At 40.3% G+C, this 25339-nt stretch overlaps 1 protein-coding gene across 4 annotated transcripts in view; it reads left to right on the plus strand.

Annotated features, from left to right (window-relative positions):
* The first annotated feature begins 5438 nt into the window (after positions 1 to 5438).
* The window catches only part of LOC122550650 (interleukin-1 receptor type 1-like), a 64987-nt gene continuing 45086 nt past the window's right edge, over positions 5439 to 25339 (plus strand). Inside the window, exons 1-3 of one of the 4 annotated variants that reach the window (XM_043691728.1) lie at positions 5439 to 5692; positions 8779 to 8886; positions 25156 to 25241. In XM_043691728.1, coding sequence (XP_043547663.1) covers positions 25160 to 25241 — 82 coding nt within the window. In that variant the 5' untranslated portion in view covers positions 5439 to 5692; positions 8779 to 8886; positions 25156 to 25159. Of the gene's footprint in view, positions 5693 to 5832; positions 6332 to 8778; positions 8887 to 25155; positions 25242 to 25339 lie in introns of those variants that run through there. The other 3 variants (XM_043691723.1, XM_043691724.1, XM_043691725.1) reach the window with 3 other exon arrangements.

The following is a 25339-nucleotide window of genomic DNA, read 5'->3' on the forward strand; positions in this document are numbered from 1 at the left end:
TTGGCTAATGGCTGTCCTAACAGATCATTGTGTGTATTGCATAAACTTGCAAATGGGCCAAAGACTGCCACTTTCAGAACTGAAAGGCTAACTCAATTTATTCTCGAGAGGCAAATGATATCAAAACTTGGAATTATTGTTTAAGTGAATAATTTCATGTTGCTGCTATGCAGTAAATTAGAATAGATGCTTACATGATGAATGATACAGACGTGATTGGCTGATTGGTTTTCTCCATGCTGTAAAAACTCTATGACTATAAACTCCTTAAAACTCAAAGTATTTCCAGTTGTGCATTTGGCCTTTAACACTTCCCCAAATTACTCAAACAAGGTGATATGCTGGGTTGATGGGACTAACCTGTACAGCTTGAAAACATGTGGTTTCATTAAACAGAATGTGTGATATATCACTGGAAAATATATCATTTATAGGATGGGCACAGAAAGAACATGTGGTCACGACAGTCAAACCACTTTCAATAATCTGTTGTTTCCTTTTTAGATGCTTTGTGACCTGCTGAGTTTCTCGTGCTTTCTTTTTTTTTTAAATTTCCACCATCTGTGTTTGCTTGTATTCGAAAATCTACTTCCTGCCCAGAAAATAATATGAAACATTACTTCATCTCCAGTTGCTGAGGAGGTCCAATACTTTGGAAACATATTTCCCTTTATAGGAACTGAAAGCTGAATGGCAATGCATTCTGAGAAATAGCTGCTAGTGCAGGGGATCCTCCGTTAGTCTGACTAGCTGCTTCAGTGGATCCTCTGTCAGTGTTTTGGACTAGACCAAAACATCTCAAAATATTCAGAAGATAGTCTAGACCCTAATTTAGTCTTATTTTAAAGGTAAATATAAGGTGTTGCATTCCAGATGCAATTTGATTGGATAAACTACTGGATTTAAAGCAAAACACACTTTATTCCTCCACCATAATTAAAATACAACAAAAGAAAGAAGGAATTGGAATAACTTAATTCTGATGGAAAGCTTAACAGAATAATAGGTACAGTAACTATTACTAACTAATTGTTCCAATATAGAAACGTCCCATAAACACACCCTTGTCAAAAGTCGAATTCAGAACAAAGATTGTTTCACATGCAGTTTCTGTATCAGGCAGATAACCCCAGCTTTTGGCTTTAGTTGAGAGAGGGACAAAAAAATAGCTTCCATTTCTTCAAGACCCCAGTAGCAACTGCTGAAAGTTAAACTGAAGATCAGGTTCTGTGGGTGTTTGATCGCATCCATTCATTCTATTGCTCCAACTTTTAAATAAAAAAAAATCCAAGGCCTAACAAGCTAGAGTTTACTTTAGTAGTGCTGGTAGATTCTTGGGTACCTCTGCCTTCAAACCTCTCTTCAAAAAATCAGACGAAATAACCTCTCAAAAGCCATAGCATCAGCATGTCTGTCTAAGCTGCCGCAGGGGATCATCTGTCAATCTGACTGGCTGGTGCTGAGGATTCTGTCTGTCATCTGCTTCCGGGGAAATTACCTGAGCGCTGGGACAATCAGTCAATCAGTCAACCTGCTGTCAGGAACTGTCCGTCTGAATGGTGGCTACCAAGGACAGTCCATCTGTTATGGACCAGGCCAGACCGCCTCAAAACATTTCAAGAACTTGTTTAGATTAGATTCTCTACATTGTGTAAACAGGCTCTTCGGCTCAGCAAGTCCACACCAACCCTCCGAAGATTAAACCCGCCCAGACCCATTTCCCTCTGACTAATGCACCTAACACTATGGGCAATTTAGCATGGCCAATTCACCTAACCTGTGCATTTGTGGATTGTGGGGGGAAATCAGAGCACCCAGAGGAAACCCACGCAGACATGGGAAGAATGTGCAAACTCCACACAGACAGTCACCTGAGGCTAGAATCGAACCTGGGTCCCTGGTGCTGTGAGGAAGCAGTGCTAACCTCTGAGCTGGTAGCCCTGACCCAAAATTTCCAGTTGTTTTAAGCAGGTGAAAAGTGTATGGACCAGGAATGATGCAGCTGGTCCAACCACTCAGTGTTAAACAAAACAGAATTTATTTACACACGAACAAAAGAGTGTAGAATAACATACCTTATCTGAAAACCAGATTGACTCTATCACAACTTAATGATTCCAAATACTTGTGTCATCCCCATGTACACCCTCTTGGCAAAAAAGGTAAAATCAAATACAGGTTCTTACAAGGGTGAGATGTCAGAGAGAGATAGAGAGAAGATCAGTGTGGAGCTGATTCTTTGGGTCGAGCAGCTTCTTTGGGTTCCCAGCTAAAACTTGACCAACAGCTACAGAACAGTCAGACTGCTAAAACCAAAACAAACTAGAGATAAGCTGAGCTGGGAGAACTGGCCACTTCTTTTTTTATTGTACACGTGTTTCGTTTAAAAACTTGAAAACCTTTTGCCTGAGGCACTATCTGTTAGCTATAATCAAGATGTGCAGGTGTTGGCCTGGGGAAATTGGTCCTAAAACCCATACAAACCAAACACATTGGAACCTCTGCATTTATGATTCCTCTGAAAAGAAAAACCACGGACAGAATAGCCTTGTCAAAGGAGCAGCGTCATCTCACCATCTCAGAATTCTATCTATCTGAGTGGTGGGGACTGTCCAACTGAGTTCCTGCTGGGTACTGTCTGAGTGTCAGGAAATATCTATCTGACTTGAGTTCCTGCTGCTGGAGACTGTCTATTCTAGTGTTGGTGGTTTGTCTCATTGTCTGAGTAGTGAGGACTGGGAATGTTCAGTAGGCCGTGGCTGGGAACTATCTGTCTCAAAAAGCGTACCGCTGGAAAAGCACAGCTGGTCAGGCAGCATCCAAGGAACAGGAGAGTCAATGCTTTGAGCATGAGCTCTTCATCAGGAATGTGAATAGCATTTTTACAGGAGGTGGGGTGGGAGGAGGTATAGTCCAGGAAACTATGGGAGTCATTGGGTTTGAAGTAGATGTCCGTATTGAGTCGGTCGCCAGAAATTGAGATGTTCAGGAAGGAGAGGAAGATGTCCAAGATGGTCGAGATGAACTTGAGGTTAGGGTGGAAGGTGTTTGTGAAGTTGATGGACTGTTCAACCTCCTTGTGGGAGCACAAAGCGGCATGCATATAGTCTTTGATGTAGTGGGGAAAAGGTGAGGAATAGTGCTGGTGTAACTATGGAAGATGGACTGTTCTACGTAGCTGACGAAGAGGCAGGCATCGCTGGGGTCCATGCAGATGCCCATGACTACCCCTTTGGTTTGAAGGAAGTGGAAAGATTTGAAGGAGAAATTGTTGAGGTTGAGGACCAGTTCAGTCGATTGAATGAGTGTGCCAGTGAAAGGGTATGGTTAGGTTGGTGGGAGAGGAAGAAATGGAGGGCTTAGAGGCCTTTGTCATGGCAGATGGATGTATACAGGGATTGGATGTCTATGGTGAAGATGTGGCACTGGGGGCTGGGGAACCGAATGAGATGGAGGTGGTGGAGTGCGTGGGCGGTGTTGTATGTGGGGGGATACTGGACCAAGGGGGACAAGACGGTGTCAAGGTATATCGAGATAGGTTGTGTGGGGAAGGAGCAGGCATAGACAATAGGTTGACTGGGGCAGTCAGGTTTGTAAAGTTTGGGTAAGAGATTGAACTGGGCGGTGTGGGGTTGCCAGACTATGAGGTTGGAGGCTGTGGATGGTGGATTCCCTGAGGTTGTGGGTGGTCTGGGAGATGATAGTTTGGTAATGGGAGGTAAGGTTGTGGTCGAGGGGGCAATAGGAGGAGGTATCCGTGAGTTGGTGCCAGGCTTCAGCTGTATACAGGTCGATGCACCAAACTACCACTGCGTCCCCCCTTGTCTGATGGTTTGATGGTGATGTTGGGGTTGGGGTGGAGGGCTGCGTGTTGCAAGAGTGAGAGGTTGGAGTGGGTGGGAGGTGTGGACAGGTAGATGCAGTCAATGTCACAGCAGCATTTGGAGATAAGGAGGTCGAGGGTAGGTAACAGACCATCATGGAATGTCCAAGTGAATGGAGTATGTTGGAGGCAGGCAAAGAGGTCCTTGGAGGGTGAGTGGGAGGGAGTCTTGATAGAAAAATTAAGTACGGAAGTGGAGGTGACAGAAGAAAAATTTGATGTTTGTGACATGTGTTGAATTTGTTGATCTGGGAGCATAGTGAGATGAAGGTCAGGCCTTTACTGAGGACTGATTGTTCATTCTCAGTGAGGGAGATGTCTGAGGGCTGGTAAAAACATGACAGGGTTGGGGACTAGGATCTGGTGTCGAGCTGGAGTTGGGAGTGGGGGGGCAGAGACTGTTTCTGGAGTGGGTGTGGTCATGATATCGTGGGTGACATCACCAAAGGAAGTGATGCATACCATGGGGGTCAAGGGAGTGGAAGCAGTACATTCAGTGGCATCTGTGGAGGCAGAAGTGACGTTCCGTGTGATGTTTGCAATGCCAGAAATTGAGATGTTCAGGAAGGAGAGGAAGATGTCCAAGTGGCTGCGTGTTCGTCGACGGTGTTCCGGAGAGTGACATCAGTTAGGGTGGAAGTGGCTGAGGAAGAGTGTCGGTCAGTCAGAGTGCTGGGTTGTCTGTGTCTGAAGGACAGTGGCTAGGCACTGTCTGCAATAACTTTAAATTGTGAACCATTGCTTCCCTTCCTTTTAGCTTGTTATCATGTCCTCCCTTTCCTCCCCATTCCATTTACTGTCCTTTCAACTCTGGCAGGAGACACACCATTGTTCTGCTATTCTCACATTCCAATCACTTAATGTAAACCACTGACATCTTGTCTCCACCAGCACCCTACACTCACTTACCCCCATCACAACCACTACCCTCCCCTAACTATATTATAAATGCTGTCCCTCTATACTTCACTTCAGCTCTGATGAAGTCATCTAGACTCAAAACGTTAGCTTGCCCTCTCTCCACAGATGCTGTGTGACCCGCTGTGATCTCCACTATTTGTTGTTTTCAGTAAAGATTCCAGCATCTGCAGTATTTTTTTCCTCCTGACTGTCAAAGTGTCTGTCAGAATGCTGGGCTATCTGTCTGAATCTGACAGACAGTGGTTAGGCACTGTCTGTCTGTAGGAGTCAAGGCTAGAGTGGTGCTGGAAAAGCACAGCAGGTCAGGCAGCATCCGAGGAGCAGGATCCCTTCATCAGGACCGAAACGTTGATTTTCCAGCACCACTCCAATCTTAATTCTGATCTCCAGCATCTGCAGTCCTCATTTTCGCCTGTCTTTATGAGTATCTGTCTGTAGGAGTGTCTGTCTGTCTGATGGATAACTGGTTGGCTGTCAGAGTGCTGTGCTGTGTTGTCTGTCTGAGTCTGACAGCCAGTAGTTAGGCACTGTCTGTAGGAGTGTCTGTCTGATGGATACTAGGCTGTCTGAGTCTGACAGCCAGTAGTTAGGCACTGTCTGTCTGTAGAAGTGTCTGTCTGATGGATAACTGGCTGGCTGTCAGTGCTGTGCTGTGCTGTCTGTCTGAGTCTGACAGCAGTAGTTAGGCACTGTCTGTCTGATGGATACTGGGCTGACTGACTGTCTGTCAGTCTGACCTGGCTCCTTCTCCTGCTCTCCGGATCACGTGGCCGAGCCGCCCCCGCTGACGTCTTGGGAAGAAAGTTGCGAAAGTGGAGTTCACTCAGAGAGAGTTGGAGGAGGAAAGTTCCGCTGGAGGAGCGGGCGCTGCTTTCCTCCCTTCTGATGGTAAGTGAAGTTTTACTGATGCCGAGGGACGGGAATGGAACAGCCACAGAATAAGATGGGAATTAGAAAATTGCTGCGTTTCAATTTTGTAGGAATAAATCGGGAAACACTTGAGTTTCACTCATCAGCATGTTGCAAGTCGCAGTGTTCCCACAAGGACATTGGTCAAATTCGTCATTTTCAGAACGTTGTAAACTGCTGGGAACAGTTTTAGTTCGTGTTTACGGCAGGAATGTTTCTGACTCCTTGTGGGAGCCCATTCTCCTGCAAATAAAGCGCCGCGGCATTAGTGTTCAATCACACAAACTTGGACGAGTTTCTTATAGCTTCGAGATTTTAGTGTTGAAGGAATGGGAAATAAGAAGTCACCTGATTCTCCTCGCTCATAGATTTAAATGGTGAAGAAAGCACAATTGTTTTCTACGCCTGGAAATATCCCGCGCTCTCGACTTTACTCATTATGGGCGCATTGAAAGTCAACCCTGTTTCGAGTCTGGTCTGGAAAAAGGCGTACTGGACTGAACACACACACTCTGTTTCTCTCTCCGTAAAGGCTACATGACCTGCTGAATTTCTCCATCATTCTCGCTGCTTTTGCTTTGTCGAAATGGAAAATGACGTGATATATTTTCTAAAGGGGTACTGTAAAATGAGCTCCTTATATTGAATAGTGCCCACAGTGTGATATGTCTATTCTGTTCATACATTGGTGTAATGCAAAATGCCGAACTGTGTTTAAAATTGTGGGTCATCTCGATTATAGTCACTGGTGGGGAATTCTGATGCTATGGAGTAAAGTGGTTGTTGATTTGAGACTCTAATCCACAGCCACATGGAAGGACAAATGCGTTGAAGGCAAATTCTTGTCCATTTGTGTGGCGGCAAAAAATATGGTACCTTGGTTTCTTTTTACACAAACAACAACAGAAATTGCTGGAACAGGTCTGGCAGCATCTGAGAAAAGAAATCCGTGTTAACGTTTCAGGTCCAGTTTTCAGAATTCAGAGGAAGGGTCACCAGACCCAAATTGTCAACTCTGGTTTCTCTTCACAAATGCAGCCTGACTTTTCCAGCAATTTCAGGTTTTGTTTCTGATGTACAGCATTCACAGTTCTTTCAGTTTTTACTTAGTAATTTTCTTTTTACCTTTCCTCATTTCATTGTAACCTACTTCAGAGGAGGACGTGTGGTGACATTTAGTTATTGCAGCACACCTACCAGAAGCAAAACATTATTGTCGCTTTTGTGTTAATGTCTGTGGGAATTATTGTGTGGAATGGTGCCAAATAAGTGGGCTGCTTTTTCCTAAATAGTGTAATAAATTGTTTTGTGTTGTTGGAGCTGAAGACACCTAGGCAAGTGGAGAGTCCTGGCCTGTGCGCTTTATTTGGGGGGCAGGAGGGATGAACGTTGAATTACTTGCAGCATTTCTGCCTTTGCCTTGCTTTTGTACTCACAGTATTTATATGTTTCTGGTTAATGGTTATCCTCAGGATGTTGATTTTAGGTTATTTGAGAATGCTATTTAATGTCAAAGGGAGAGGGAGATTATTCTGCTGGAATGGTCATTGTCTAGCACTTCTGATATTAAGTTGCCTGTCACTTATCAGTCAAGTATGAACATTATTGAGGTCCTCTTGCATGAGTTAAGAACTATTTCAGGATTTCAGGAATGATACTGCACATTGCAATCATCAGTGAATATCTGTCCCTCTGTCCTATAATGGATGGAAGGTCATGGTGATGCAGCTGAAAATGGTCATGCCTTGGACACTACCTTAAGGAATTGCATTGTTCTTTTCGTGCACTACTAGTGCTGAGATGATTGCCAGCTAGCAATCACAGCCATTTTTCTTTTGAGCTAGGCAGGGCTCCAACTATTGGAAAGATTTTCCTGACTACCATTCAAATTAGTTTTGCTCAGCCACCCTGATTCCACATATACTTAAATACTGCCTTGATGCTGAGGGCAGTCACACTTACCTGACCCCTTGAATTCAACTCTTGTCCATTTTTGCACTAAGACTGCAATATGATCTGGTGTCATAATAAAAACCAAGCTGAGCGTTGGTGAACAGGTTATTATGTAACTAATGCTTGGTAGTGCTGTCAGTGTCATCTTCTGTTGCTTTGATTGAGGGGATGGTAATTTCTTTAGGTTGAATTCTGCTTTTTGTAGGTGAGACAGAGTTTTACAGTTTTCTACATTTCTGGGTGTTTGTCAGGCTTGCAGCTGTACTGAAAAAGCTTGGTTAGGGACATGGTGATCTTTGGACCACCAATCTTTCATACATCTAGGGTCTTGACTGAGTACATAGCCTTTGCTTTATTCAATGTCTTTCTTGATATCTATTGAAGTGAATGAAAATTGTCGAATATTCAGCATTTGTGTTGCTTGGGAGGAGGTTGGGATAGAATCCCTAAAGTGTGGAAGCAGGCCATTCAGCCCAATTATCCAAGCCAACCGTCCAAATAGCATCCCACACAGACCTATCTAATCACTCTAACTTTTTGTTTCTCATGACTAATCACCCAGCTTGCACATTCCTGGACATTATGGGCAATGTAATACGGCCAGTCCATCTAACCTGTACATCTTTGGACTGTGGAAGGAAACCGGACTACCCAGAGGAAACCCACATTGACGCACAGGGAATGTGCAAACTCCACACGGAGTCACCCAAGTGTGGAATCGAACCTGGGTCACTGGTACTGTAAGGCAACAAAGCTAACCACTGAGCCACTGTGCAGCCCTATGGATGGAGGATCCATTCAGAATTCTAGTGAAGATGGTTGTGAATGCTTCAGCCTTGCCTTTTGCACTGTTGTGCTGAACTCCCCCGCTTCCTCTCTTTCCACCCCACACACCCCTTTATTGTGGATGAGGATGTTTGCAGAGTCTTCTGTTCTTGTTAGTTTTTTAATTATCTACCATCATTCATAGTTGGATATGGCAGGATTTTAGAGTTTGATCTGATCTGTTGATTGTGGGATTATTCTGCTTTGTCTATTGGATGCTGCTTCTGCTATTTAAGGCATATATAGTCGTGCATTGAGGCTTCAATAGGTTTATTCTTCATTTTCAGATATGATTGGTGATGCCCCTGCCAAGAGGTGTACAGGAGAGTATTGCATCAGGAGTGAACCCCTGGCTTGATGCTGCTGAATGAATGAGGGATAATTCTGGCCTTGAGGTAAAATATCGTCTTTGGATATAATTTTGTTGCTGATTGCTCATAGTGGTTAATAGATGTCCGATTTTCAGCTGGTCTGTCTGTTCAGTTTATATCTCATTTAGCAGAGTGGCACTATGCAGCATATTCTCAGAATAAATTCAAAACTTCATCTCTACAAAGACAGTGTTGGTCAGTGCCACCAGTACTGATGCATGTACTAAGGGTAGATGAGTGAGGATGTGATGAAGTAAGTTTTCCTGTCTTGTAACTTCTCTCCTCATCTGTTGCCGGCCCTATTTGGCAGACACTTCAGTCAGAACCTGGCCGTTCTTGGTTGTCTCTGTCTCTATTATCTCTATATCTTCTACCTAGTAAATTATTTTGTACTCCTGCTACCCTCAGTGCTTATTCCACGTGAAATGTTTGAATTTTGTTAGAGAATATATGAAGGAAAATATGGACAAATGAGTTATTGAAATATTCATTAAGAAATGTCAAGTGAAGTTGTTGATGCAAAATGCTTAGCTATTTCTTCATTAGTAATTAGCACATAATATTTAGCATTGAAATTATAACAATATTTGGCATTCAAACACTCTTGGCACTAAATTTAAAATCATTACTCAAACACATGGATAGTCTCTCTTATGGTCACGCCAAAATGCATTCTCCAAAATCATAAAAAACATACATTAATTAAAAGCAGTATTAATATTTAATAGAGTTGCTGTGTTTACCTTCCTAAAGTATCAGTAAACCAAAGATGATTAGAAAGATACTATTCATGATCTGGAGGCGCTGGACTGGGGTGGACAAGGTCAGAAATCAGATGACACCAGGTTATAGTCCAACAGGTTTACAGTGGTGCCTCGGAATGCGACTTTAATTTGTTCCAGGAGGCTGTTCGGATTGCGAATGGTTCAGATTCCGAAACTATTTTCCCCAAAAGAAATAATGGAAAGTGAATTAATCCGTTTCTGGACCCAAAACAAAAACATTTTCAACACACTTTTTACTGCAAATACACATGGTTAAGGTAAAATAAGATGAGTAAATGACCTAAATGTCAAGTAATAATAAAAGCAAGAAGTAAATGTACTAACATGAAAATAACCTCATTTACCTTAGTGAGGAGTGCTAATGGCGAATGCACTTATTTACTTCACTGCTGTTCTTGGGTGCCATGGTGAATGCACAAGGGTGATAATTTAAAAAAAAACACAGCACAAATCAAGGTGAAAACATGAGGTAAACTAGTGATGGACACACGAGAGATGCTTTCACAACTACTTCCCGGGACGAACTGAACAAACAATGTGCGACCTGAACAGTGCGTCATGTTTGGATTCTGAAAATGTGTTCGGATTTTAGGGCAAAATTTTCTCGAAATAATTGTTCGGATTCCAAGTTGTTCGAACAACAGGGTATTCGGATTCCGGGGTCACCACTGAATTTGGAATTGCAAGCTTTCGGAGGATTGCTCCTTCATTAGGTGAAGCATGGCTGTTCAGCTGTTTCTACGAGTGAATGTTTCAGGTATTTTCTGAATCGTGCTGACTTCTTTATTTATTGAACAGTGGTTCTTTCCCAAAATAGAAGTAGAACAACCAATTGCAGTGGAGCTACTAACTGACTGTGATTACAAAAGCCAAGCTTGAGGTTGGCTATAATTCATTTTTTATGTGGCTGCCAGCCAAGGTACTATTTAATACCATCTTCTGTATAAAACAATGCCATTGACGTTCCTTCCCACTGTGTCCCAGATGCAGTGAGGGTTTTTAACCTGCCCTTTTGGCCCTGGTATTGTTGTTTTTAGATCTTGCTTGAATCTTGGACGAGCTACTGCTTGTAGTGTAATCCCAACTCTATTACTAATTATTAGGGACAAAGAGAAATGAAAGCAGACGGAAAGGGGGTAGGGAAGGAAATGAAGACTAATGCATTATGAATAGAGAGACACAGAAGGAAAATAAACACTGAGACTGAAAAGAAGCCAGAGACAGCAATTAAGGTATATTTTCTGTATGATTTTAGCTTCAGACAAAACAGTTTTTCTTTTACACACACAGACTAAAATGTCATGTTAATGTACAGTGAATTAAAGCCCCACTCCCCCCTCCACACACACACAGTTTACAATGCAAATATTCCAAAAGATTGAGCTTCATTTTAAAAAAAAAAGTCATTTCGTGTAAACCATTCTCATGTTTTGAGATTATTTTGGCCAATTTTTCAATATGAAAATATGCAGATGAAGAATTAATACTGTACTTTTAAGATGAAAATATATTTCCACCATTGTAAATAATGTTGATGACTGGTTACCAAGTTAAATGGAACTTATTTCTCCCGAAACTTAACTGAAAAGTGATTTGTTAAGATGCCTGGGCATTCAAACCGATATCTCTTGTAGTTGTGATGTAGAATCCTTTGATGATAACGAGGCTGGTTTGATGCAGAGTGAGATTTTGAACACAGATACCAAGCTGGTGAGAGATAGTAAAAAGGTAGATGACTGCGGTGGTTAGGGTTTATTTCCTGGTTTGTGGGACAGAATGCAGGGGAATCAACTTTCTTTGTCAAATATGGAAGTGGAATAGGGAACTTAGTGTGGAATAGAAGATTTGCCTATTGAATTGAGTATGTCTGGTCATAACTCTTGTCTGTACACAACACTTCCTGTGGAATAAAGCAGTTTGAAGATTCCAGCCAAGCCTTGTTTTCTCCAGCAATAACTCATTTCAGAGAGAACAATGAAATGCACATGCAATGTGCATAAATATCCAGGTCACATTATAATCAGCTTAATGCCTACATTCAGATCCTGCCATCGTCCATTTGGATTGAAGACAAATGATAACTCCTGTAAATGTGTGCTACTTTCCAGTGATTAATGAAGCTATTATTTCCATCGAATGTAAGGAAGTACCTATGGTGACAAAATTATTTTAACACCCATAGAGAGCAGAAAGACTGATGTTGATTGCATTCTGTGCAGAATTACCTTATCACATGAATGGGATGTTAGAATCAATTTCAATGAGGAAAGAAAGGCAAAATCAGTTGGTGTTGCTGTTACTATTCATTAGCTTATGAGCCCCAAAATGTAGATACAAATATAGAGCTAGAAAAGGACTGAGTTGTTCCAAGGCAGAATGATGTAATGGCATGTTCTAAAAAGGCTGGTTAGCTCTGTTGGCTAGAGACTAGTGCATGGTTCAGAATAACATCAACAACATGGGTTCGATTCTCATTCCTGCTTGAGACCTGCCTACTTTCCTGGCCTGAGAGTAGAACGCAATGGCAAGACATCACTGGAAAAATGCCTGCCAAAAAACAGCTCAGGATGAAACATGAACAGGCAATGAGCCAAGGACCTGCCTTCAGGCAGAGCACTCGTGTTGTGACTTGTATATAGCTTATGTGGCAATTTGATTGAGCCATTAGAGGACTGTTGAGCTATGTGTACCTTTTGGGTTCAATAGAAAATAATCATGTATGCAGAAAATTCCTTTACAGTTGGCTGCTTAATTGGTTAATTAGTTCTTAATTGATTAAGAATTTTTATTTCTATTTTTAAAGCATAACTGTTCTTGCATAACATCACTTCAGTTTGATCGTCTTTATTGTTTAAACCGTAGGAAATACTTAGCCTGTCAATTGTATTTCACCAATTAAACAGTTCATGGGCTGATAACTTACCTGTTGCATTATTTTTCTTCACTTTCCTCATCTCTCTTAATATTTTTGGTGTCACAAAATCTGTCAGTTTTTGGCTTGAACAGTCTCAGTGATTGCATTTTCCTAAACCTTTTGAGCGCAGAAAAAATTCACCAACCTCTGAGTAAAGAAGTCCCTCCTAATTTCAATCCTAATGCCTAATTTCAATCTTAGCACTATCTCTTATTCATAATTCAAAATGTACTACAACTGTTTTGAAGACATCATCATGTATCTGTGCTAACAGAGGAAAATCAGCTTGGAAGACATGGTTTCTCCAGCTGTTTGAGTTTCTGCCTTCTGGTGTAAGTAACATGGTACATCATGCTGTGGATCTTGCATGGCTGGGAATCTTACGACCCATCTTTATAGCCATTATGTCACAGCAAGAGCAGGAACCTCTGGTTTGGATGTTGAGAAAGTTTAGAGAACTAAGAACACCACAAAGCTGGAGATACGTTGCTGGGAGCATTCCCTTTGGGTTGGGTAGAAGATTACTGTTGGAAGGTTGAAGATAGGAAGGGAAGTAAACAATATGTTTGTGGGAGGAACTGGAAACAGGACTTTGGAAGGAGACAGTATGAAGAAAGTGGGAACATTTATGTTGTGGGAGCTCAGGAGCTCTTAACAATACTCTCTGAAGAGAGGGAGGAAATTGAGTTTGACATATTACAGGGTCAAAGAAGTAGATTGCACCATTTAAGAGAGGGAAGGAAGTTGTATTAGTGCTAACAGAAGGGAAGAGAAAGGAAGAAATTTTCAGCATGTGCTGGAGATGAAAGGGAAACTAGAATTGTGGTTTGTTTGGTAGCAATGTGCTACTTCGAACAGGGCGATGTTAGTTAAGTGCATTCTATCTACATAAAATGATTGGTTAGTTAAATTGAGTCCAGAGTTTCTTCGAACTGGAAGGGGCACTGAGCCCTTGTAAACTGATGGGACTGAGTTGGGAGAGATGAAAGTGATTGCTCTGGCACCCTTTTTTTTTTGGAAACTGGTTTTTCTGGCCTTCTGAAAAGGCAAGTGTCATTTTGTGTTTCTTTTTATCAATTGTCTTGTATAAATGTCTTTGAAATAAATCTGGATTCCAGTGCATTTGCACTAAGTTTTCACCCCACAATTATAGTTATCCCCTCAAATTTTAGTGCCTAAGCCTTGGGATTCTCTCCCAGCTTTAAAGTTTTCTGCCTTCTTTAATGCTGTTGCTTTGACTGTACCTTTGGGGAGATGTTGGTGTAGCACTAATGCCACTGGACTAATAATCCAGTATTAAATAATCTGGGAACATGGGTTCAAATCTCACCATAGTGGTTGGTGGATTTAAATTCAATTATTAAGTAAGCAATATAAAGCTTGTCCCATTGCTGGTGACCATGAAGATGTTCAAAAATATCTGTTAGGGAAGGAAATCTGTTGTCCCTACAAGGTCAAGCTTACATGTGACACTAGACACAATTATATGGGTCCATCCCTAATTAGCCTCTGAAATGGCTTAGAAAGGAACTCAGATTAAGGGCAATTAGGAATGGAGAATGATGCTGGACCTGTAATCAACGCCCACATCCCTTGAAGAAATGATTTTTAAAAAGCCATCTGTCAAGCAAACACAAAGTATTGTGGCTGTTGGAGATCTGAAATAAAAGCTGAAAGTGTTGGAGAAATTCAGCAAGTCTGGCAACATATGTAGACAAACAGAAGGAACACAGCAAGCCAGGGGCAGCATCAGGAGGTGGGGAAGTTGACATCTCAATTGACAAGGTCCCGAACCGAAACGTCGACCTCTTCACCTCCTGATGCTACCTGGTTTGCTGTGTTCTTCTAGGCTCCTGTTAGCCCACTTTGGATTCTAGCATCTGTAGTTTTTTTTGTTTCTGGCAACATATGTGAGGGGGGAGAAAATGTGTTTGTTTTGAGTCTAATGTGACCCTTTGAAACATCTGTTCTGAAGAGTCATGTTGAACTTGAAATGCCAACTCTGTTTCTCACTGTACGTATTACAGACCTGCTGTGCTTCTCTATCATTTTGTTTCTCCAGTATATTCTTCCTTTACTTGGTTAACTGCTGTCTTATTCAGATCCATGAGGCGCTTTAGGATGTGTTGTTGAAGACGCTATATGTGAATAGAAGTTTTTTTCTGAGAGTAAGCTGTGCATGTTAGTCAGCTTAGTTTTCCAGATTGTCATTTAAGTGGGATATTTTGTTCTCTCCTCCCAGTTTTGGAATAACATGCTAAATGTTTGCTACAGTGTTGAATAAACAGATTTCTTTTGTCATTTTGACTATGTTCTGTTTGGATCTCAGCTGATGTTAATACTGGACAAGTCAGATCCCATAATACAGCCTTAGCCTGATAGACCTTAAGTTTTACTTCTGCAGGTTGTTTACTGTGAGGGCCAATCACACATGCTTGCAAGTCACTGCAAATGTACATTTAACAATATAATTTTCAAATTTATTACACACAGAAAGAAAAACAAAAACATTAACTGTTTTACAGAATATAAGAACTAGTTGAAATGGTCTTCTTACAAGTATTGGAAGTAAAAATTCAATTCTTCTGCTCTTATCAACCAGATTACAGATGCTCAAATCTCAGTGAAGGGTCTCCTGTTTACATTTGAAAGTTCCTTGTTCAATGGGCATGGTTGTACGTGATTTCTTTTTGGCAAATGTTTGCATTCACTTTTTAATGCTATTTCTTTAGTTAATGTCTCTTCATGATAGTGTTATACAGCCAGCAAACCTCACTATTTCCTTAATATGGGATCCATCTTCCACAATCTTCTATTTCCAGAGTTTTCTTCTTAGGGATATTAAGCCACTCAGGGCATTTTTCTTCTCCTGTCCCTGACTGGTTTGAAGACTGCTGAAGAGCACTGACTTAGAGCCATAGAGATGTACAACACGGAAACAGACTCTTCGGTCCAACTCATCCACGCCGACCAGATATCCCAACCCAATCTAGTTCCACCTGCCAGCACCCGGACTATATTCCTCCAAACCCATCCTATTCATATACCCATCCAGATGCCTTTTAAATGTTGCAATTGTACCAGCCTCCATCACTTCCTCTGGCAACTCATTCCATACACGTACCACCCTCTGTGTGAAAAAGTTGCCCCGTAGGTCCCTTTTATATCTTTCCCCTCTCACCCTAAACCTATGCCCTCTAGTTCTGGACTCCCCGACCTCAGGGAAAAGACTTTCCCTACTTATTCTATCCATACCCCTCATAATTTTGTAAACCTCTATAAGGTCACCCCTCAGCCTCCAACCCTTCTGGAAATCTCGCCTTTCTAAAGCAATTGTTTCTCTGCCTTAGGATGCCTTGCTGCGAGGTAACAGCGTAATGTTTTTTCATTTTCTTCAAACCATGTTTCCAAAGAAGAATAATAACATAGTATGAACATCCATCACACCCTTCTGCACCCTGTCTTGATATTTTAACATTTAATCTAATCCTTGAAGTCTACTCTGTTAAAAGTAAACATTTAATTTGTTATCCTTTCCTATATTTGTAACTATTCAAGTAGTGTCTATTGTTTGAGCCAAATTCTGCTTTAAATTATATTTTCTGTTCCTGTTTGCCTGTCCACCTATTTAGAGGGTAATCCTGATATATACTTGTCATCATGTCAAACCTCAAGCATTACTTTCATTTCTCCATCTGTAGCCAATTGAACACAATGCTACATTCTTATGTTTTAAGAATATAAAAACATAAGAACTAAGAGCAGGAGTAAGACCCACCTTTTAATCAATCTTCTACCCCAACTCTGTTTTTCTGGCTGATCTATGTGCGTCTTTATTCACGTCGAATTTTAAACAAAAATCTTATTGCCCACTATCTTGAATGTTCGCTGGCTGAGAATCCACTGTTCTCTGAGGGAGAGCATTTCATAATTTACGACCCTTGGTAATAAAGGAATGTCTGTTCATCATGTCCCTTTCTTCTGAAAGCATGACCCCATATTTTGGAATCATCAGCCAAGGAAATTTAGGTTAAATTGCCAATCATGTTGCGTGGATTTTCAAAAGCTTTCTCCTGTTCTTTCACTAAAAACCCAGGCGATATAGCTGAAGCAGTTGTTAGTACTGCTTCTTCAGGTTCATCTGGCGAAACTGCTCGCTAATTTCATTCACACCTTCCTATCTGTAAATTAAGAGGTCGAGTTACTGCTTGTTACATCAGAAGCCGACCAAGCTGTGCTGTACTATCAGATAAGATCAGGGTGTTTAAATCATGTGTGAGCTCTGCTTTTTAAAAAAAAAGCACACATTTTGTGCAATTTCATATGCAAGTTCACGATTTAACTTGTCCAAATCAGACCTTGCCAACAAGAAAGGCTATGCCCTCAAATGAAGGATGTTAATTAATTATGTTGTTTTGAGAATGTTTTCAAGTTGTTTTGTATTTCTTAGACTACGCTGACAGTAGTAATGCCCAAAGCTTATATTAAAACCATAAATTTAAATCTGATGTTTTATCTTTTTCCACCAAATCCACATCACGTATAACTTTGAAAATTATGCAGTGGTAATGATAGGCCAGATAATGAACCATTTGATTTTTGATGAGCTTTGCATACTATTTGATTTATTTAAATTGCAGTATGATCGAAATGATCACCTTCAGTAATTATTTTCTGATCTGCTTCAGCTATTTAATCGACTCCATGCTTAATGGGGACAGTGACAATATTTGGATAACAGATATTTTTATTGGCATTCTTCAATAGTAACAAAGATTTTAAACTTTCTAATTGAGTGAGACTATTTTGAAAAAAGCATTTTGGGGAAAATGGGTTACAATAAATGCTTTAAGATTATAAGCATCAACTAATGTGGACTGTTTTACACTTTTACCACAGGAACCTCAATTATACATGAACAATATAGATATAGTATTCAATTATAGCTCAAAAGTATAGAAGTTAATAAAAAAAACCCACTAAAGTTACTCCCCAGCTTTAATCTGCTTCTCCTACTCCCCTCAAGTACCTGTCCCCTACACACACAGACCATGTCAATTTAATCTTATTTCTCTTTCCCTGATTTTGCTTCTTTTCCCCACTCTCAGATCTATTTCAACTATTACTAACTCTGGAGTATGATTTGCTGAGTTTTTGTCAGTTTATTATGTTTTCACAGTGCTACCCAATTAGCCTTTATCTTCCCTGAAGAGTTTAATGATCTATTGTATAACTTGCATTGGATTTTTAGACTATTATTCATGATCTTGTTTTTAACTAATTTGAACGAAGTTGAATAATCACAAAAGGGCACTGATATATCAAAAATAAATAACCAAAGTACAGTTCACCAGTAAAGAAGGAAACCAAACAGTTGAGATTTGATCCATTTTTTGACTTGTTAGGAGATGTTGTTGGAAATTACTTCAATTTAGTAAATGTATTAATTGCCGTTTTTTTAAAAACATCCATTTGATGTACTTGGATATATTGTAAATATTGCACACTTTCCAATATTAATATTCTTCTGTTATATTCTCTACTAAGTGAAAAGCTTGGTGGAAAGAATGGAGTGAATAAATATAATTTTGATCTTGTTTTAATCTTTGCCTTGTTTCCACTGAACTGTTGATGCTGATTTTGACTTGTTCTCATCTATGTTACGGCTATGTGTTTTACCTTTGTGATTACTAAGCAGTGCAAAGTTAATTAAAGCACTGCAGTTGTAACATTTTCTAGCTATTTTAATTGCTGTCATTACAATTACCTGAGTATTTCAAATTTTTGCTAAAATTTGTTATTTATTTTTGCTGTGGATTGCACTTACTGGAAACTTGAGTGAGTGTCCAAACTTTACTTATGCAAGGGTTGTAAAAAAGGCGATAACATTTCATCCCTCCTGGCTAAAGAATAGGCATTGAATTATATTGTACTGTATTAATAATGAACTTCTTAATGTGTTTGAACAAAGATCCTTTGTCCATTATAATCCTCTTTACCTTTAGTAGATCAAAGATCCTTGGCTTGTTAAAGATGCTGTGTAATCTTGTTACTCTAACTTGATCCTTGTTAAATAGGGTGATACATATTTCAGAATATTCTCATGTCCACTTTTTGTGTGCAGTTTTCTTTTTGCTTTGGTTCAGACAAAGAAATCAATGTACTGACAGCTCAGTGCACTGACTGATAGAAGTCTATGTTTTGGTTGAGCATATATTGGAGGTCAGGATAATTTAGTGGTCACCTGGTTGTTCAAGTAAATTGGGGAGGTTTCAAAGTTCCTGCTTCACAGGCATCTCAGAGTTGGATTGTTGCATTTATATGGGACTTTGGTATGATCCTAATTTGGCACATTCCTTCCTGAAGGACGGTCTGGGCGTTGTGCCTCAGTGGAGCATGTTTCCAGGAAAGGATGTTGGACTTCGGAATCTCTGCCTTGTCTGTTCCAGTTGACATGCCCATGTGTTTCATGCACAAATTTGCTTTGAGAACTATCCTTCCCATAGAGGAAATGTCTCATTGGGCAATTATCAGTCAGAGTTGAATTTCTTGCTTGCTGTTGAGGAAAGGTGAGAAGCTGGCCTGGTCAGAAGGGAATTGAATCCTCTGATCTCTTGTCGTCTCAGAAATGGACGTTTTAGATTAAATTGTGTTTTCAGGTGGTGAAGTGTGACAACAAATGATAATCATTTCGATCTGAAGCGAAGAGCAGTTTGAGTGTCAGTCTTGCAGCACTAATAGTTCATGTGAGATGGTACATTCCAATCCAGAGCCTAACTACACTAGACCTGCTGGGCTTTTTGAAAACATTTCCTGAATGATTAAAATTCTGTTATAAGGCTGACACCTCTACATAAGCTTCCCTAAAGAAACATATTTGTGTTCTCCCTCCTCGGAACTCTATTTATTTGTGTCCACGCATGCACAGAGTTATATTTTGCTAACTTTACATAAAATATAACTGGTATTGTAATTTGATTCTGTTAGTTGAGCATCATTTACTTCAGATGGCAGAGTGAGACCCATTTAACATGTGTAGAATGCTTAGTGCCAAGGGCTGATGATCATGGCAGTATAATCCAGATTCTTCACAAATGGTTAAACAAAAATACTGTCAATGTGATGATACATTTTTGTATGTGTGTGTACATTATTTTAGTCTGAGGTTTTCTTCAATCGTTGCAGTGCTTCCTTAGCATATTACATGAAGACTAATTAATCAACTTCATTTCAGAATAATATTTTGCCATTCTACCATCAATGTTTATTTTACACTAATTTTTCATTTTGATGGAAAAATTTAAATTAATGTAAGAATGTGTTTCATAAGTTATTCAGGCAAGCCAGAAACCATTTGCTTTCCCACCGGATATGGCTGTATGTCTGTACTGGTTTTGCCAAATGATAATGTTTGTTTACAAGAACTGAAAGACCCATTTGTGCTTTGTATTCTTGGCCAATTACAGTTCACTGTAATTTAAAAATAAATGCCATTGGCTTCCTAAAATGATTTGTCACAATTTAATATTTGTAATTTAACGCTTGAGAACTATCTAAACTTCAGAACTCAAAATATTAAGTCTGCTTTCTCTTCACAGATGCTCCAGCAATTTCTGTTTTTGTTTCTGATCCTCCGCATCCAGTTCTTTGTTTTATAATCAGTTGCTTACTTTGGAATGCTTAACAATTCAAATATGGGAAAAAAACAGGAATGTGTTGTTGTCGGAAGTACCGAAGTTCCTTTCGCTCCCCTTGGTTCCTCTACTGAATTCTGAAACTTATGTCAAAATATGAGCCTGGATTTTTTCAATGGCCTGATAATAATAGTTTCTGAAGAATAGATGGGAGTTGCACCTGGGGACTCTGCAGAGTCCCCAATGTAGCAGAGTACAAAGGAATTACCTCGGAAATTGAAGATTCTGCTAGGTAATTCCCATGTGCATACACCTCCTTAAAAGTAACCATTTAAATTGAGAATTTGGAAGGTTTTGCTGCTGTTCAGTTGTTGCTCAACAGAAGTTAGACGATTAAAGACTTAGTCTAACTCCCAACTGAGTATTCAGCTGACCATACCATTTAGCCCACCGGCCTCAACTACCCCCTCTCCCAGATCCTAACCGAGCACTCCCTCTATCCCTTGCAGCCACCACCCCCTCCCCCTGAGACCTGACACCACTCCCCTGAGACCCTCTTCCTTCGTTGCCACCAAAGCCTATTTCCCACATTTCGGTACAGAAACTCCTGCCGCACTGTTGGACCTGACCTCCCCTGCCCCTCGAAATCCACCGTCACTGTCCCCTTGTCACCTTGCATCCTATCAATCACCCTCTTGATGCTTTAACCCCTATCCACCTCTCATGCTACCCTTCTAGCATCCTAATCATAATTTAGTAATTTACTTTTTCATAAGAGCTGTCAAACTGGTTGTCTGTATTTGTGGAAAACTGATTGTTTTGAAAAAGAGGATGTGATTTGCCTTCCCTTGACTGCTCCACAATATGAGGGACATGTGCAGCTCTGCTTTCTGAAGAAATGCTGTCAGGTATACGGAATTCTCTTGTTTCATAAAGAAGCAGTAGAGTGCCAGTTTGTGTGAGATTACCAATCCGTGGTAAATGTGGCTCATGAACTCTCTTGATGCTTGTTCACTTGTCCTTGTTTCGTGACAACCCAGAAACTGCCAGATCTTGCCTATTTCAAATTATTCAAAATTTTTTTTGGATAGCATTCAGGATAGCATTCATGGTTGAAAACTTGGTTGATTTAGATTTTGTTTTCCAGATCATTGTCTCCCCCACCTGCTACATTTCCATCTAGGCACTGATGATTAAAAATTACCAGTAAGTGTGGCTTTTTTAATAAAGAGCAACATGCATTAGGGCAGAGGTTCTGCTTTGAGTGCAGCTGATGATCTAGGTGTAAATTGTGCTTGTTTTGAGAAGTTTCTTTGATTGAATTTCTACAGAATTCTACATTTGAGTTGTTCCTTAACAATTTATTTCTCATATGTTCAATAAAGGTTTGTATTTTCCTGTTTGTTGCAAATTTACTTGCAAGGATTGGTAAAACGATAATTTGGGTTATGTATTTGAAAACAAGGCTACCTAGGTGTGCTGGTAAATAGTAGACATGTCTGGCCTGTAGGATTGCTGCTTAGTTCTGCCTGTAGAATACATGGGATTATACATCACATCTTGTCTTGTGGTGATAGTGATGGACAGCCATTTTGGATATATCCCTTAAAGGAATATCACAACAACCCTCTTCTTTATATTTAAATATTTATCCTTACAGTAGTAAATCTCTTTCCAAAACATCAAAAACCAGTTTTGAACATATTATCAAACAAAAAAATTAGTTTATAATTCTCTAGAATATACTGGCAGTTAACTTGTACACTGTGCCTTAGTTGCGTTGAACTTGGTTTGATATTGCTATATATTATGATGGTGTTTGTCAGTTGGCTGTTATGTTCAAGTTGTGTCTTAGGTCATGTTATCTAGTAATATGGTTATTTTGGTACCTGTGGTTTGGTTTTGGTCTGATTTGTCATGTGTTTCATTGCATTGTCATGCCATTCGGTGTTTGCGCTTGATATCATCTCAGCACTGGGAAAATGGCAGTTATTTCCATTGCATTCTGTCATCAATTGGGTGTTATACTTGAACATTGTTATCATTAGTTTAGTTTGAGTACTTCGTTGTCTGCATGTCACCCTTGGGCAACTTCGATCTTTTTCTTGTTTGCAGTCAAGGCGTCTCTCAGTCTTGGGTGTAGGGATGTTTTCACTTCCCTGTCAAGTAGAAATTGCATAATAGTTCCACAGTAAGATAAAGATTGTAAGTTCAGAATGGTATTCTTATTCCCATCAGATTGTACGGCGTTGTCTGTTGGCTGATGTTTAGCAATGCAGCGTTAAGTAGTTCCTTTCCGGGTGTAAGAGTTTTCAAGAATGTTTACTGTCCGGGAGTCTGCAGGAAGTGCACCATCCAGCAGGACCTCCAGGTTGCTGTACACAAAGCATGGCAGCAATTTTGTCTTCTCTGCCATGTCCAGAGCAAATATCATAAACTGTGCAGCGCAGCTCTGGACTGCAGGCATCTATCCAGGTGTGCACATGCATTTTAAATATGGCAGCAGTGGCAAGGTTGTCTATTCCAAGATGTTCCAGCTTGTCTGACCCATAGGACCACTGCTGTATTTGGTCTGGAGAGTATATTGGATTACAAATGCATCCTGGCTTGTGTTCAATTGTAATGATTAACGGGTACATTACTGCATAATACCTTCTGTACTCACTCCTATCTTTTCAGCTTATTGTACTGAAGATTGTAACTGGTGAGTTACAGTACTAGGGGAATGGGTGGGAAAGAGTACAACATGCAACAACTCTGGTGGAATTCAAGCTCACTGAGTTGACTCTATTCCTTAGTCCTGCTCTCACCCACTTGTATCAACATTATACACATATCTCTGTATATTGGTAAACATAACGCATAACTGGACAGAGATAAACTTAAGTTAGCAAAATCTAGGAAAATTACTCAAGTGACCTGAAATGTAAATTTATAGCCTGGTGTGCTATGTATATTGTATTTTAGCAATTAGAGTCATAGAGATATACAGTACGGAAGCGGACCCTTTGATTCAACTCGTCCAGGCAGACCATATGTCCCAACCTAATCTAGTCCCATTTGCCAGCACTTGGCCCATATTCCTCTAAACCCTTCCATTCATTTACCCATCCAGATGCTTTTTAAATGTTGTAATTTTACCAGTCTCCACCACTTCATGTGGCAACTTCTTCCATATACATTCCACCCTTTGCGTGAAAAAGTTTCGCCTTAGGTCCCTTTTAAATCTTTCCCCTCTCACCCTATGCTGTCCAGTTCTGGACTCCCCCACCCCAGGGAAAAGACCTTGTTGATTTACTCTATCTGTGCCCCTCATGATTTTATAAATGTCTATAGGGTCACCCCTCAGCCTCTGCTGCTCCAGGGAAAATTAGCCCCAGCCTATTCAGCGTCTTGCTATAGCTCAAACCCTTCAAACCAGGCAACATTCTTGCAAATCTTTTCTAAACCCTTCCAGGTTTTACAACATCTTTCCTATAGGAGAGAGACCAGAATTATGCAAAATATTCCAAAAGTGGCCGAACCAATGTCCTGTACAGCCACAACATGACCTCCCAACTCATGTACTCCATGCTCTGACCAATAAAGGAAAGCATACCAAATACCACCTTCAGTATCCCATCTACCTGCAACTCCACTTTCAAGGAACTCTGAACCTGCACTCCAAGGTCTCTTTGTTCAGCAACATTTTCCAGGACCTGAACATAAAGTGTATAAGTCCTGCCCTGATTTGCCTTTCCAAAATGCAGCACCTCACATTTATCCAAATTAAACTCTATCTACACTCCTCGGCTCATTGATTCATCTGATCAGGATGCCGTTGTACTCTGAGGTAACCTTCTTCACTGTCCACTACACTCCAATATTGGTGTCATCTGCAAACCACATTCACATCTAAATCATATATATATATATATAAATGATGAAAAGCAGTGGACTCTTCTGGCAGTCCACTGGTCACAGGCTCCCAGTCTGAAAAGCAACCCTCCTTCATCACCCTCTGTCTTCTACCTTCGAGCCAGTTCTGTATCCAAAGAGCTAGTTCTCCCTGTATTCCATGTGAGCTAACCTTGCTAAACAGTGCTTGAAGAACCTTGTTGAACACTTTATTGAAGTCCAATAGATCACTTCCACCACTCTGCCCTCTTCAATCCTCTTGGTTGCTTCTTCAAAAATCTCAATCAAATTGCTGAGACATGATTTCCCACGTTGACTATTCCTAATCACTGTCCTTACCTATCCAAATACATGGAACTCCTGTCCCTCAGGATCCTCTTCAACAACTTGCCCACCACTGATATCAGGCTCACTGGTTAATAGTTCCCTGGCTTTTCCTAACCACCTTTCTTAAATAGTGGCACCACGTTAGCCATCCTCCAGTGTTCTGGCACCTCACCTGTGACTATTGGTGATCCAAATACCTCAGCAAGGGGCCCAGCCATCACTTACCTAGCTTCCCACAGAAATCTAGTGTATGCCTAACCAGGTCCTGGGGATTTATTTTGTATAAAGTTAATTTGTTTCCCTGACATCAACATTTTAGAGATTGTTGAGATTCACTTTCACACTTCAACCTCATATTTTGTTGACATTGCTGCTTTCCTTCTGTACACATACAGTTTGCATTTAGGCCAATATTGGTGTTAGTGGAAAAAGCCACTGTGAATAACATCATTTCAAATAACAAAATGATTTTTTTAAAATAGAAAGAAATTTTTTGTTAAATAGATTGGGAATGCTGTAGTTAGTTTTCTGTTTTGTTGGGAAGCAATCAAATTTTTAGAAGTGTTTGTAAGCCTGTCATTGCATCAAAAAGATTCAGGGGCCATTTGAAAACTTGTAATTGAACCAAACCTCAGTGACATTGTAGGGGAGCTGTGGGAAGTTGATGTATGTTTGATGAGTATCTGCACATTTTTAATTGATGCACGTTTCTATTCATTTTGTCTTATAATTGCAGGAAAATGGCTCATTCATTTTTTGTTACCTTCTTTGGATTCTTTGCATTGGTCTCAGCCCTACCTCAACAATTCAGTCTCACTGAAAGTAAGTAAAATGTTGTAAGAAATCTATTAAAATATTATTCTGTTTAATTTCAATGTTGTAGAGAGTAATCACAGAAATATCTAGGTCTAAACTTTCCT

The sequence above is a fragment of the Chiloscyllium plagiosum genome, chromosome 6 (assembly GCF_004010195.1).
Source record: "Chiloscyllium plagiosum isolate BGI_BamShark_2017 chromosome 6, ASM401019v2, whole genome shotgun sequence".
Classification (NCBI taxonomy): Eukaryota; Metazoa; Chordata; class Chondrichthyes; order Orectolobiformes; family Hemiscylliidae; genus Chiloscyllium; species Chiloscyllium plagiosum.